The sequence below is a fragment of the Centruroides vittatus genome, unplaced genomic scaffold (assembly GCF_030686945.1).
Source record: "Centruroides vittatus isolate TY-2023 unplaced genomic scaffold, ASM3068694v2 contig_359, whole genome shotgun sequence".
Taxonomy (NCBI): Eukaryota; Metazoa; Arthropoda; class Arachnida; order Scorpiones; family Buthidae; genus Centruroides; species Centruroides vittatus.
The window spans coordinates 184,031-198,345 of record NW_027122182.1 but is presented as its reverse complement, the minus strand read 5'-3'; the positions used below and the strand labels follow the sequence as shown (position 1 = coordinate 198,345).

Here is a 14,315-nt window from a genome sequence, read left to right as displayed (position 1 = left end):
TGGAATGCTGTGCTTTACAAGTAAGCTAGTGGAGAATATTGTTTCCAATATCGTCAATTCGACGAGCAACAGTATTACGGGAAAAAATTAATCATTTTGTAAAGTTTTAACTTTTCTGCTCACCACTCACCAACAGCTTCCATCATGCACTCTTTAACGATGTTTTCACCCATAAAGAGTTTTCCTTCTTTCGCCAACAAATAAGCAACTTTCAAGCTAACTAAGGATAATGGTTCATTTTCCGAGTTTGCCTTCTTAAGTAAATTTTGCTGAGTACACAAACTACGAAGCATTGTTTTAAATTTTTCAGTACGCTGCGTGTCCTTAAATAGGAAGTAGATTGAAGCATGTTCTCGAAATAAGTACTAGATAATTATATGCGCAAATAAGTTTGTATAATATATAACAATAGCATGGTATTGGTTGGATTAAAGTTAAAGCAGTACATGTTTTCATTTTTAAAGAAATATTTTATCCTCAAAATTGATGCTGAGAGATCCAAGCTCATTCTCTTTCTCAATTTGGTTTTAACTGAAGTCACCATAGCGAAAGCAAGCAACATAAACACAATGGAAACTTCGGTATCTCGGAAAATGTAGGATCTCCTATAGCATTTCTTATAGTTGAGACTTCCACCAAAACTCCGATGTGTCAGTGAGAACATTATCTGGAAAAGTACTTGTCAAGTCTACTGTCAATAGATGCAGCCATTGGCTCTGTATTTCTCAAATTTTTGATTGATCAGCCAGAGCAAGGGGAAGAGTTCAAAATACGAGTAGAACTTGAGCAAATACTGAGAGATAAACCTAATTTTTTTCAGTTAAAAAAATTTAAGTTTGTAATTAAAAAAGTAAAAACCTACAGGGGGATGGTTTGTCTATACAGGAATGTTATCAGGAAATCTGTTATTAATACGTTGTTCCCAGTCTCACAATTCGGCCACTCCCCTGTGAGCCTGGCTAGAACCACGTTGGGTCTAGAAAAAGGTTCTTTTATTGTCCATAGCACGAAACAGTTTTAAAAAAACACTAGGAATATTTTTCAATGAGGAAACAAATTATTTATTTAGTTTTTAAATTTAATATTACATTTATTTGTAATTGAAATTTGTAAGAATGTTTTTAGTTTTTATATTAACTTGTTCCCCTCTTCAAGTTATAAGGACTTCAAAAATATTAATCCTCTTATAGCTGCCATTATTATCACAATTTTATTTTGGTGTCTAAATCCAGCTTGAAAATAGAATAAATATGGAAAGAAAAATAATTAAAATATTTAAAAATATATTAAATAAATACTTTTATGCCGTATTATTTATATTAATACTATTATATTAACTTACCGCATATAAGAAAATGTTTTTCGGGTATTTTAATATTACTTTTCACTGTAAAAAATTGTTATTTAATTTATAATTAATAAAATGTTTAAATAACATCTAATTTATAAATACTAACCACACAAATTATGAGAACAAGTAGCATTTTCTTCATCTGATGCACATTTACTGCATGCCTGTCCCTCCTGGAAGGGTTTCACTTTCAAAAATACGCCACTGTTGTGAAATTTCGTATAAAAAAAAAATAATAAAAAGTAATTTTACATATTTAGAATTATTAAAATACTTTAGAATAAAAGCTTGAACTGTAGGCCTATAATGCAAATTGATTTTTGATTCAAATAGGGAATTCTTTCTATTAAAAATAATGTCTCGAAGGAAAGTCATCCAGAACTTGATTTAGACTGCCCTGTAGAAACTAAGAACACCTTTAGCTTCCCGGCTGTTATGTGTACATATATAGGAGAAAGTATTGTCGTGTCAAATTTTAACCTCTGAGTTTTTTGCAAATCTTCACGTTTTGAGACTCCATAAACACAAAAACAATCAGAAAAACGGGGAAAAAATTTAGTGGATATGTATGTGTTACCATCTATTTCGCTTAAAATCTCAGGATGAGGTAAAGAAACGAAATTTGGCATGGAAGTTTGCGTATAAGGGACATTGATGCTATTAAATTTTGGCGGTAAAAAGTCGAGGGAATGGAGAGATAAGAGGGTCAGGTTTTTTGTTTTTTGTTTTTTTTTCTTGTAACTGTTTTCACCCTGTGGGCACTAAGAGGGTCTCTTATAGCAAGCCCATTATGGGTTCGGCCTGGCCCAGAATGGGGCGACCGGGTAGTGAGGGATGGGGACCGACATATTCGGACGGACCACCTCCCGGTGTTATCATTGACCAGACCCTTTGCGGGACACCCCATCTAAGGTACGTCCGAGACAGGACGAACCTTACGATAGCGGGACTGTCGCGGCTGGCTAGAGAGGACTACGGGCTGCGTGGAGAGGCATCCGGACCATCTACAAAATGGCTCTGGAGTGCATGATCTGCTATGTGTCTGGTGGAAAGACTCAGCTAACGTGAAGCAAAGTAGGACCCTACTTAGCATCCAGAGACCTGCCGCCTACGGGTCACTCGTGCCTACAAAACTGTGTCTACTGATGCGGCCCTGGCTCTGGCCGGGCTGCTACCTCTGCCCCTGGTGGTCAGCCAGGAGGTGGCCTTCTACAGGACCACTGTAGAGGGAATTGAAGCAAAGCATTGTACTCAGATGTTCCCAGCCATTAAACTCTCATGTCGGTCAGACATGTGGAGAATCCACCCAAGCCTAAGGGTCGGAATTGACTGGGATGTCGGTGAACTGACATTGAACGGTATCGAAATATATACTGACGGTTCGAAGGACGGTAGCCAAGTAGGTGCTGCGTACTGCGTCTATAATGACGGAGTTTTAGTGTACAGTTTGTCAGTCAGACTGAACGAGGAGGCATCCGTGTTCCAGGCCGAACTGGTGGCTCTTTCGGGAGCCTCCCAGTGGATCCTACAACATCCGGGTCCTGAGCCAGTCACGGTTTACTCTGACAACCAGTCGTCGCTTCAGGCTTTGAGCGATGTGTACCACAGAGATGAGCTGGTACTAGAGATCAGAGGTAAGGTACCGAGGGCGAAGCACGAATGACACGTTGCCCTGTGTTGGGTCCGAGGCCACATCGGGATCTCGAGCAACGAGCGTGCCAACCAACTGGCCAAGGCGGGGGCTAGGGGCCCGTTTGTAACGGAGAAGGTTGCACCTTTGGCTAGTTACATAAAAGGTACTCTACTGCAGCGATCGATGACTCACTGGCAAGAGCACTGGAACCTCAGTACAATAGGTAGGTCAACCTACGCCTTCGTGCCTGCTGTTGGCCTAACTTTGATCAGTTGTAATTGGAAGCTGACCCAAATCCTTACGGGACACGGGAAGTTTCTCCACTACATGTCTAAGTTTGGACGTGTGGATGGTTGCTGCTCCTGTAGATGCCCGCGCGGCAATGCGAGGTACTATGTACTTGAGCGCCCTTATACGGAGGACTGGTTATATTGACTGGACAAAGCCCGCAGACCAAGTACTTAGAACACTTGCAACAAGTAAAGGAAACTACGAAACTTTAAAGGAAGTGATGGAAATAGTCTTGACCGGGCTTGAGGTCTCTTTGACCTCTAAGCCCGGTGTTTACACCGGGCAGGGTTCCCCTTGCAGGGGGGACCTCAATGCCCATTCAGAGAGTAACTTTCTTTTATGGTAGAGTACTCTGGGGTGGAACTTAGACCGCACCAAAATGGATGTCAAAGTAAGAGGGCCGTATCTGAGAGCTATGAAGGCAGCAAGGGTTGGTGGTCCTCGGATCCAACGGAACCCTAGCCCAAGCCAGAGCATCTATCTCGGGTCCGGTTTTCACTTGTCTAAGAGCTCAGTGCCCACCGGGGGATGAACCGGCCTATGATTAGAACATTATCTCTTAGTACTCTGTAGTGCTATTCGGCGGAGCAGAGGCTATTACTTAGAGTTGATTAGATGAGGACCACCTCCGGAAAAATTCGTGGGGATTTTTCAACTCATCCGGATACGATCCCTGATCCCACAGTGACGGTACACTGCTAACCTTGACCACTCGGCCATCCGGCCTCCAAGAAGATTATGTCTCGTATCTCGACTTAATGAAGATGTTATACATTAAAAGTAATTTTTAAACTGATTATTCCCATTAAAATTATGCATTTTGCCATTCGATAATAATTAAAAAATATAGAAATTTTAATAAAATGTCATAATAGAAAACACCACACACAATTTTATTATATTGTAATTGAAAATATAACAGTTATTTTCTAAATAAAATTTCATAATAGCCGGGAAAGTTATGCAACTCCTCATTGGTTATTTTAGTAAGATCTTTATGGACAGGCTTATAATAAGGAGATCGGCTGGTGAAGGACGGAGGTTAGACATATCCGGACAAATCATTTCCCTAAAAATCCTTTCGGTTTTTCGATCCTGGGTGCCCAGAGGGATAAAATGGGTTATATCATCCATAAATATTTTAACAATAAAAAATAGACGGCAAGATGACCGAGCGGTTAATATGGATGAAAAAACCACAGGAATTTTTCGGGGTTGTCATTTCTGAATAAGTCATCTCATTCCCACCACCCGGATGCTCCATTATGGACCCGAACGAACCCGTAATAGGTATGCTAAAATCATAACAACCCTCTTAGTGCCCACAAGGCAAAACAGATAAAACAAATAACAAGAGTTTATAAGATTATAAAACACAAAAATATAAAAGTACATTAAAATTATCTCATCAATACTTACACCGGATAAAAATTACAAACGATTAGATTTTTTAATCCGGACCGTTTACAGTCAGACCTCGAACATCCTACGGAATATGTTTTAGACGAAACCATCTAAATAATAGATATTTACTTATAACAATTCATCATTACGACGAGTTTCAATAATTTTAATCTATTCTTACCGCTAAATAGTGTTTACATTGTTTTCTACATGCGGTGCTGGAGTAAATGTAATCTTTCTTTTCCACGTACCATTCTCTAAGTGCATCTTTGTAATCACCGCTTCCGACATATATATTCTGTCCAATAACATTGAGACATTTATCGGGTCCTTGTTCATTTACGCATCTATCTCCCCACTTTTTTGCCAGTTTTGCTAACGCATCGCTCCAAACCTACAAAAATGATACAAATATTGTAAGTTTTCATTTATAGTTTTCTTTTTTTGGTTATTTTTCGAGAAAATATGAGTCTAATGGGTTAAAATCTTACCAAGCTATACAGGTCAGCAGCGGGTGGAGTTGTATTATTTCTGTAAATGTTCATTAGTGAAACAATATCATTCTCTTCAAATCTGCTAAATCCACTGTCACTTTTGAAGTCTTTCAGTGCAGTTGCAGTATTTACCGCATTTTTACTCTTGTAATTATGTTTTAATTTCAGTTTGCTCTGAAATTCTGTAAAGTTATTAGAATCAAACGATTCCTCAGCCATGCATGAAATGCATAACAGACATACGAAATACTTTAGAACCATGTTTAAAAGACTGAAATATAACTTAAAACAGCTATATTTACGCTTAGTTTCAAATAAAAACTCGAATAAAATCGAATTTTTTATTCGAAAATCGTTCCGAGATTGGATTGGAATATTCAAGAAAATTAAGAACAAATTATTTGAAATGCTAAAAATTAAACATTTAAATAAAAAAAAAGTATTTTAATGGGAAATAATTTTAAAAGATTTGTAAATATTATTTGTTTAATTAACAATTAAGTTATTAATTTTAACTTTCTCAGTAGTAATATATATGTTCTTTTTTATGTAAGTTATATTACTGCAATGTAATTTAAAAAGTTTATATGTTACACATTTAATTTTTAATATATTAAAATTTTTACATTAAACTAACCATTTTAACCGAAAATTCTGTCGTATTATTTAATATTTTTTATTCATTCCAGATAAAACTAAAAAATTTGTACAGAGATCTTCTCTTGATGAAGTCAGGAATCAGCGAAATGGCCTTGTTATAGAGACTGATGGCAATGGCAAAATGGATAAAACACTGAATAATTAATTAAATAATTAGTCGCGGAATATTCTAGGTTTTCTTTCTGTCTGGCATCTAATAGGAGCCAATTTTTCATGAAAAGTCTTTCCGGGAGATAATCCTTCTCGGTAGATCGCTCAAGTATTACATCGCCACGTTCTATCAATTCAATTATTTGTATCAAATTTTTACAAATACGAACAAAATTTCAATTATTTGTGACAAATACTATCGTTTATTTTTTCCTGTTTGCTATGCTTTAGTTTTCATGTACTTATTTCTAAGGTATTCTAACAACAGATCCATATTGTGCAATCGATTAGTAACGTTGAAACTCAACATGGCCGAACCATTTCATTAATCATAACAGTTCCAAAATTCCAAAATTTCAAAATAATCAATTCAGTCATTTTGATGATTAACATTTACTCGTACTTCTGAATAATGATTTTTAATTATTGTTAATATTTTTATAACCAAAAACGTCTTGGATTGATGGGAGAAACCAACGAAAATTTATTTGATTTTTATATGAAAGCTGTTGTTTAACACGTGAAGAAAACCAGGAGAATCCCGCTTGTCCTGTTCGCTGGTCATGTGTGAACCCATCGTTTAGTGTTTCTATCCACTCGGTCATTGCTGAGCTATAACTGAAAATGAAATTAACTTGGAAATGGTAAATGTTGGTATTACTTTCTTTAGCCACAAATACGGCATAGAAGCAAGGCTTGAGCATTCAGAAAGTCCAATAATAGGGTAATTTTGTAATGCTTCGATAATTACCAACAGAAAAAAGTAAGATGAGATTTTGTAGGCAACGTTTCCATCAGTTCGTGATGCTAATTAGAAAATAAATGAATTATTATACATTCAAATAATTTTTAAACATAAAACAATAAAAAAAATATTTACTTCCAGAGCATGAAACAATTTCATTCGGTACTTCGACATCTTTTGTAACTACAAATACACAGAAAAATGAACGTGTTAATAAAACTTATTTAAAAATGAAACATAAATTTATAATAAAAATTTACCACATAAGTTGGATTCGCATTTCTCTTTATTCTCGCATTCTTCACAGGGATTGCCTGTCTTGTATGGCCTCTGACTTACATTTGCTATCCTATATAGAATAAAAAATAATTGTTTACGGAAAATATATATTTTTGAATTGTTTCTGCCAAATGGGCAAATATAACCTTTCTAATAATATCCATTGTGGGTTTTTCCATAACGACAATGGGAATAACAGGCCCATCGTCCCCCCATTATTAAAAATTTATGTTCGAAGTTTATCCGAAAAAATTGAAATGTGTTTTCGCTTGACTGATGTGGCTGCATAAAGTCATAAAGTACTATCTTTCGTATCTAGTGTTAAATTTTCGACGTTTCTAAAGGACAGGGGTATGCTGTTAAAATTTGCGATCTTAGTAACCTTAGACGAAGAAACACATATTGTTATGCTACTCTCGAACCCAATAAGTTAAGTAAAATCCTCACAAACTTTGTAAAGCGGAAGAGAAAATCGGTAGATTATCAGGGAAAACATATAAACTATACAAGCAATTAAAATTTCCATTGCTTTTAGACTTTACGAACATGCTTTAGAATGATATCTAATATATTGCATATCGGCTGGAGGGCTGAAGCGGTTAATTTTCTAATCGGAAGTATTGTGATACTGTCAACCAAAAAGTTTTTGGATTAAAGTGACTTCATAGATATGGATAAAACTACTAAATAATGGTAGCCAGTCGCGGGTTTGCGACTAATAGCCTAACCACGCGGAGTTTTCTGAGTTTCTTCTCCTGTATAAGGGTCGCTTTTAACAGAAAAAGTCTTCCCATGAGGAACTTTCTGTCTGCAGATCGTTTTGCGTTGCCTCGTTCCATTCCATTGTGGGCTGGCAGAATCCACTATGGGTACGGTAAAAAGGTTCTCTTAGTAACAACAAGATGGAAAGAGTTTTAAAAAATCTAACAAATCATTCTAACTATTACCGAATTTATTATTTCAATTTCTTCTAAATTATAAGCAACCCGAAGCCCCATTAGTGGCCGAGTGAACAAAACCATTGTATATCGGCATGTTGTTTGTAACAACTGCCGGTATACAACGGTTTTGTAAACTTTTTGGTTTTGTACAATTTTTTCACGTTTGTAACACCTAAATAAGAGCCAGTTTCCATAAAAGTCCTCCCGAGAGGCATCCTCTTTCGGCATATCGCCCACTTGTTGTACCATTAACCGCTTCATCCGTCGGTCCGACAAACACTAATAGCTTTATTGTGAAAACTCCGTTTAAAATGATAAATTATAATTATTTCTACATTAGAATAATAAACTAAAATTCTAACTTACGCTGGATAAAAATTACATATGATAACATATACAGAACCGTTTCTTTCACACATTGATCTGGAACAACCGACTGCAGTAGTTTCAGCCCATATTAACTAAACGAAACATAAGAATTAAGTAGATTTAAAAAAGAATTATGGCAATTATTTTTCTTTTATATTTATTTAATTCTTTGCACTCACAGTTTTGTATCTATCACAGATCCCATTACAAACATTTGTATCGTAGTCATACAGAGTCCTTCCTTGAAGCATCTTTTCAATCCACTGTTCTCCTGTATCGGATCTCTGTTCGTTTCCATAATATATAACCTGGCTGATATTTTGTAGACAACTTTTAGGACCGGATTCGAAGGTACATTTATCGCCCCAATCCTTAGCTATTTTTGCCAAGTCGTCACTCCACACCTGAAAAAGATAAAATTTGTTATTATACTCACCCGAATTCCAGTGCATTATGAATTTGAATATCACTTACTACTTTCTTCATGTTCGAAGAATTTGGCACAACTTCTCTATAATTATTAATAACACTTAAGATTACATCTTCTTCAAGCTCAAGAAAACCGCTATACCGTGAATACCTGTAGATAAAATCCTTAATTTCCTTCTCGTTGGCATTCATAGAAATTAAGGATCCTTTATATTTACCAACAGAGCACAATAGACATATTGTAAAATACTTTGCAAGTTCCATTTTTCTTTAAAATTGGCTTCGATGAGAATTTAAAATGTAATTGATAAAGATCGAATTTTCTACGTCGTCTTCAAGTTGATCGATGAATTCAATTCGTACCAGTACTGTGCATTTGAGAGAATGGAGTCGTAACATTTGAAATGACAGAGTTTCGATACTTATAAATTTCTTCTACGTAGCTGATGATCTCATCGATCATTCCATCGATCGGTCGGTCGGTTCATAGTTTGGAACAGAATCTGTTGTAATGTGTGGAGTCGATCTGTTAATAAGCATTCTATAAATGATCAAATTTTCTTTTCATTTCTATACCTCGTGCCCAAAAACTAAGCATAACCATTGTAGTATGGTCCTTCACTATACCCTAGTTGAATAAATGATCGTTTCTAACGTCAAGATGACTGATACCAGTGAGTTTTTATGAGATGCGACGACTAGAATCTGTATATGAAAACAAATAACCACCAGAGAAAGGGGGAAAACAATAGATAGGCCTTTAAATTTCTTTTCCGAAACAAGATAATTTTTACACAAAGAGTTATACATAGTTTTCTTACAACGCGTATAGTTTCGGTGAGCAACATCTTACAACTCTTGTACCATTTACCGAGAGAGAGTTCTGAAAGTGAACGGGGGTTAATTAATACACGTGTCCTGGTGAACTGAGTGAAGTCGGAACTGGAGTTATTTGGGTAAGAAGGATGGAAGAGACAAGAACTGAGAGTCACAGGAAGAAAGAAGAAAAATGGCAACCCAAGCTGCGCTCTTTTTTCTATCCATACATACATACATACAAGAAAGACCTCGGCCGTACACGAAGTGTTTAGCCGGCAGAAAATAGGGTAAGGGAAAGGGAAGGGGAAGGAGGGAGAGGAGATAGACAGTAGAGAAAGGTAGGATCCCGCTGACGGCGTACGTATGGCTACAGTACCCTCTATGTTGATGTTGGCGTGGAGTATAAACTCTTCTTTCTATAGAAGAGTATTTTTCTTTTCGCTCCTCTCTTGGACCTCTGCACAAACCCTATTTGATCCTCCTTGTACTTTAATTGGATCTTCGAATTGTTATCGAAGAGTTATTAGGTTATCGAAATTTACGCTTTCGTTCCGGGAACATTTTCTCACTTGCCTTATCTGTAATTTTTCTTTATATAATTGTTTTAACCATATATACAAGTATTCGATTACAATTTAGACCTGACATAGAACATAATTGACTAATTTAACAGTCATGATACACCATTACCGTCTAACTCGAGATAAGTTCTTCTCTTTCTCTAAACGCTAAAGTGGCGATTACGTGTTATGTTCGTAAAGAAGTCACAGATCTTTCCTTGGTGTTGCGGCGAAGTCGACCCCACACCAGTAATTTGTCGTATATCTTATAGATTCTTCATAAATTTTTTAAGGTGACATTTTTTATGCCTAAGACTTTACTTTCCTTGCTTGATATTTTAAGTACAGAATTAAGCATTACTTTAGGAAATATAAATAAAAATTAAATAAATGGTTAATTATCTTATAAGAAATATTTCTAGGCAGGGATGTATAAAAGGCAGAAGTATAATAGAAATTCGCCGACCCTGCTTATGCAGGGTCGGCGAATTTCTATTATACTTCTGCCTTTTATAGTGTATATATGCTAGTGCTATAGCTGTATCTATATACTATAGCCCTTCTGACTATTAAACTCTGCCGACCTGCACTGCAGTTTCACTCGAGTTTAACAGCGTAAAAAAGCATCCGTCACAAGCAGTCGAGCCTACCAGTGACCGAGTGAATAAAACCATTGAACAGTGGTAGTTGGTCGTGGATTCACGCCTCGCCAAAAGACTGGTCAAGAATTTGTTTTTCAGGCTTTCTTCTCGTTTGTAACAACTAAATAGGGGCCAATTTCCCATAGAAAGTCCTTCCGAGTTATCCCACTCGGCAGATCGCCCACGTGTTGCGTTGCCATATACTAACAATTCAATTCAATGCTAGTGGTCCTCCAGCAGTCAACCACTAGATGAAACAAAAACAGACGCATTAGACTCAAATATTTGGATTTTTTTTAAACTCTGTGTTTGTGGTCACTAAAAGGGCCTTTTTAGCAAGGCCATTATGGGTTCAGCCAGGCCTACAATGGAGCAGCGGGTGGTGAGGAACTCCCTCCGAAAAATTTCTGTAGTTTTTGGCCCGTCCAGATTCGATCCTGATCCCCAAATGCGGTAGGTTGTCACCTTAACCGTTTGGCCAACCGGTCGTCAAATATATGGGGCTATTTAAATAGCCACGAGGTACAGAATAGTATTTAATACGATACATGTTCCTCTTTAGCTTTTTTTAGCATTGTCATTTGTATTATTGCTTTGCATATGGAATACATATGATATGCAAGAAGCTGCCATACCGACATGGTACTGTTTATATGTTGCCAGACAGCATGGGCTATTAAAATTTTAAATCGTTCTGTTCTGTGGACGAAAGATTTCAATATGAAAATAAAAATAAAAAAGTAATAACATGCTTTATATAAATATCATTATTGCATTATTATAAAATGAAGTTCAAAAGCTATGTATTTACTATAATACAACACCTTAATTTTGCTGAGAATTAGATATTTTAATCACAAACGCTTTCAACCTGATTAACAGGCCATCTTCAGGTCTACAAAAAACGATAATGGAACAGAAACGTTCCATGTATAGAATATAAATATTTAAATCAAAATTTTTAGAACAAAAATTTAAAAAATATACAATAGAGACGGAATAAAATATAAAATTAAAATATACAAGAGAATAAATAAAAATAAACTAAAAAATATAATATACATAATAAATCTTCCCATAACTGATTCTAGCATGAGTTTTCAGTGAATTTTTTAATCATGTATTTCCACGCCGACGACAGGCTCTCAGCATCTCTCGCATTCAAACACCCTTCCCGTAGCCTACTCCTATATATTTCAATCTTCTCCGCTGTCATTGATAAAGTGGGGGAAGATACTGGTTTTATAATCGTTGCCTCGTCCCATTTTACTATCGAACCTTGGACTTGCGACATTTGTGACAAAACCGTGGTATTGGATCCTTTTTTTACGTTATACCGATGTTCTTTTAGCCTTACCCCTAAGCTCCTGTTGGTGACGCCGATGTAGTCTTTCTTAACATCTAGCTGGATGTTTTCATAAGGAACTTTATAGACCCCTGGTTTCTCTTCTGTCTTTATTCTATCCTTATCATTTCTCAATATCTTATATAAATTTGGGGCTCTTTTTAAAATCATTCTTGCTTGTTTCTTATTAGCCACTTCTTTCATAATACTGCTCAAATTACTGTTATACGTAAACTTCAAGCGTCTATTGTGATCCGTATTTAATCCTTGTTTCTCATTGTTCTTTTCATATTTTTTGAGTAATCCTACTATGGTGCTTTTCTTGTAGCCTAGGGCCTGAGCTACTTGCAATATTCTTTCAATTTCTTTATTTCTGTCACCGATTCTATCACAATACAAATAGGCTCTTCTTATCAAAGTTTGAAACGCAGCCATTTTATATCGATATGGATCCATGGACTGTGCTGGTATATATAGCGGGGTGTGAGTAGGTTTAACATATACGCTTGTGGACAAATGATCTCCCATGAACTTTATATTAATGTCTAAGAAGTGCACACTCACGGAACTTTTTTGCTCTAACTTTAATCTAAGACCATCTTTGTTATTATTGATTTTATTCAAAAATTCATGTATCCTGCCACTGTTTCTCCATAATATAAAAACGTCATCCACATATCTGATGAAATGTATGATATCTTCCTTAAAATTTTGTAGAGCTTCTCTTTCCAACCTTCTAACTACCAACTCGCAAAGAATTCCAGAGAGGGGACTTCCCATCGGAACCCCTCTTTTCTGCCTGTAAATTCGACCACAAAATGTAAAACAAGATTGATAACATACCAGGCTAGCGAGTTCTTCTAGGTCTTGGGTGTAACTAAGCAACTGAGGGTTGTTGTTGTACATGAAATCCAATAATGCCTTCACACATGACTCAATCCTTACTGAAGGATACATACTTTCATAATCTAAAATGGTCGCAACTTCGTCCTCCATTAACGAAATATTTTGCATTTCTTTCACTACGACAAGAGGATCTTTTGCCACCAGTCTATCGTCTTCTATCTGTGAGGATAAATATTCATGTAGCCTTTTCTCTAAGATAAAGGTGGGCCCCCTACATTTCTCTACTACTGGTCTTAATTCATTTCCAGTTTTGTGCGTCTTAGCAAACGCAAACAATCTTGGAGCTCCTGAATTTGGGTTGTGACATTTCTTCAGAAAAGGCAAAACGGCCGCGAGACTTGAGCGTTCCATCTTTTTGACCCTTCTGTCCAGAGATCCAATCATTTTGTCGTCAACCACTTCACATTCAGTCTTCCTGATGTAAGTATGTAATTCCCTGTTATATGTATGCCTCTTCATGACAACCAAATGTTTAGTTTTGTCCGCTTTGGTCAACACTAGATCATTCGTTCTTAACCACTCCTTCGTAAGCCATATGTCTCTATTGCTAATATTAGTTGCTTTTTTCTTTGGGCGGTTACTGATGACAGTCTTCCATCTAAAGAATTCTTTATCTAAAGGATCCATGCCAACAATCCCTCTCTCCATCTCCTGTATGGAGGTTTCCCAACTATTCCCCACATCTGGGACAAAGTTAGGTCCTTTTTCAAGCACTTCTTTGATTTTCTTTGGTATTTCTATCCGGTCCCATACTTGGAAGGTATTAGGGTTCCCTTTATTCAATCTTTTTACTTGTTTACCAATAATCCATTTCAATTTTTTCACATAATGTTTAGTGGAATTCTTCCTGACTGCTTCTGCCAAATCCACAACCCTATTGTTGATATGAGTTAGTTTATTCGGATCCTCTTTGTACACGGTATCTTCTAAACGAATAATATCATTTAAGACCCCATACTTCTTGTTCTTTGTTATTCTAATAGATTTTTTGAGGCAAGCTAAACGGAAGTTACCTATAAGCGAACGGCATTCAGTAGGGATGCTAATACGATAGATCGACATGGGATAGACTTTGTTCTTTAAACATTCTCTTAAAAATTCTAACTTACAACTCGCTTTAATCAACTTTAACACCAACTTCCTATATATCTTGTACGTTTTTATTCTATACATGGAACGCTTCTGTTCCATTATCGTTTTTTGTAGACCTGAAGATGGCCTGTTAATCAGGTTGAAAGCGTTTGTGATTAAAATATCTAATTCTCAGCAAAATTAAGGTGTTGTATTATAGTGGTTTA

General features: G+C 36.2%; 3 protein-coding genes across 3 annotated transcripts; all 3 read right to left on the bottom strand.

Moving 5' to 3' along the window:
* Positions 1–1,051: 1,051 nt before the first annotated feature.
* On the bottom strand, positions 1,052–5,462 carry LOC136974969 (GLIPR1-like protein 1). Its single transcript, XM_067269964.1, has 6 exons — positions 5,171–5,462; positions 4,861–5,073; positions 4,695–4,789; positions 1,458–1,555; positions 1,343–1,387; positions 1,052–1,232 (listed from the first exon to the last, which is right to left on the bottom strand). Exons 1-6 carry the CDS (start codon positions 5,432–5,434, stop codon positions 1,156–1,158), a joined length of 792 nt encoding a protein of 263 aa, XP_067126065.1. The 5' UTR covers positions 5,435–5,462; the 3' UTR covers positions 1,052–1,155.
* A 1,122-nt stretch (positions 5,463–6,584) lies between these two features.
* LOC136974944 (GLIPR1-like protein 1) lies at positions 6,585–8,865 on the bottom strand. Its single transcript, XM_067269943.1, has 6 exons — positions 8,792–8,865; positions 8,497–8,721; positions 8,315–8,409; positions 6,989–7,077; positions 6,864–6,911; positions 6,585–6,790 (listed from the first exon to the last, which is right to left on the bottom strand). The coding sequence occupies exons 1-6, from the start codon at positions 8,801–8,803 to the stop codon at positions 6,585–6,587; spliced, it is 675 nt and encodes a 224-aa protein (XP_067126044.1). The 5' UTR covers positions 8,804–8,865.
* Positions 8,866–11,853: 2,988 nt separating this feature from the next.
* On the bottom strand, positions 11,854–14,208 carry LOC136974943 (uncharacterized). Its single transcript, XM_067269942.1, has one exon. It carries the CDS (start codon positions 14,206–14,208, stop codon positions 11,854–11,856), a length of 2,355 nt encoding a protein of 784 aa, XP_067126043.1.
* Positions 14,209–14,315: the final 107 nt, after the last annotated feature.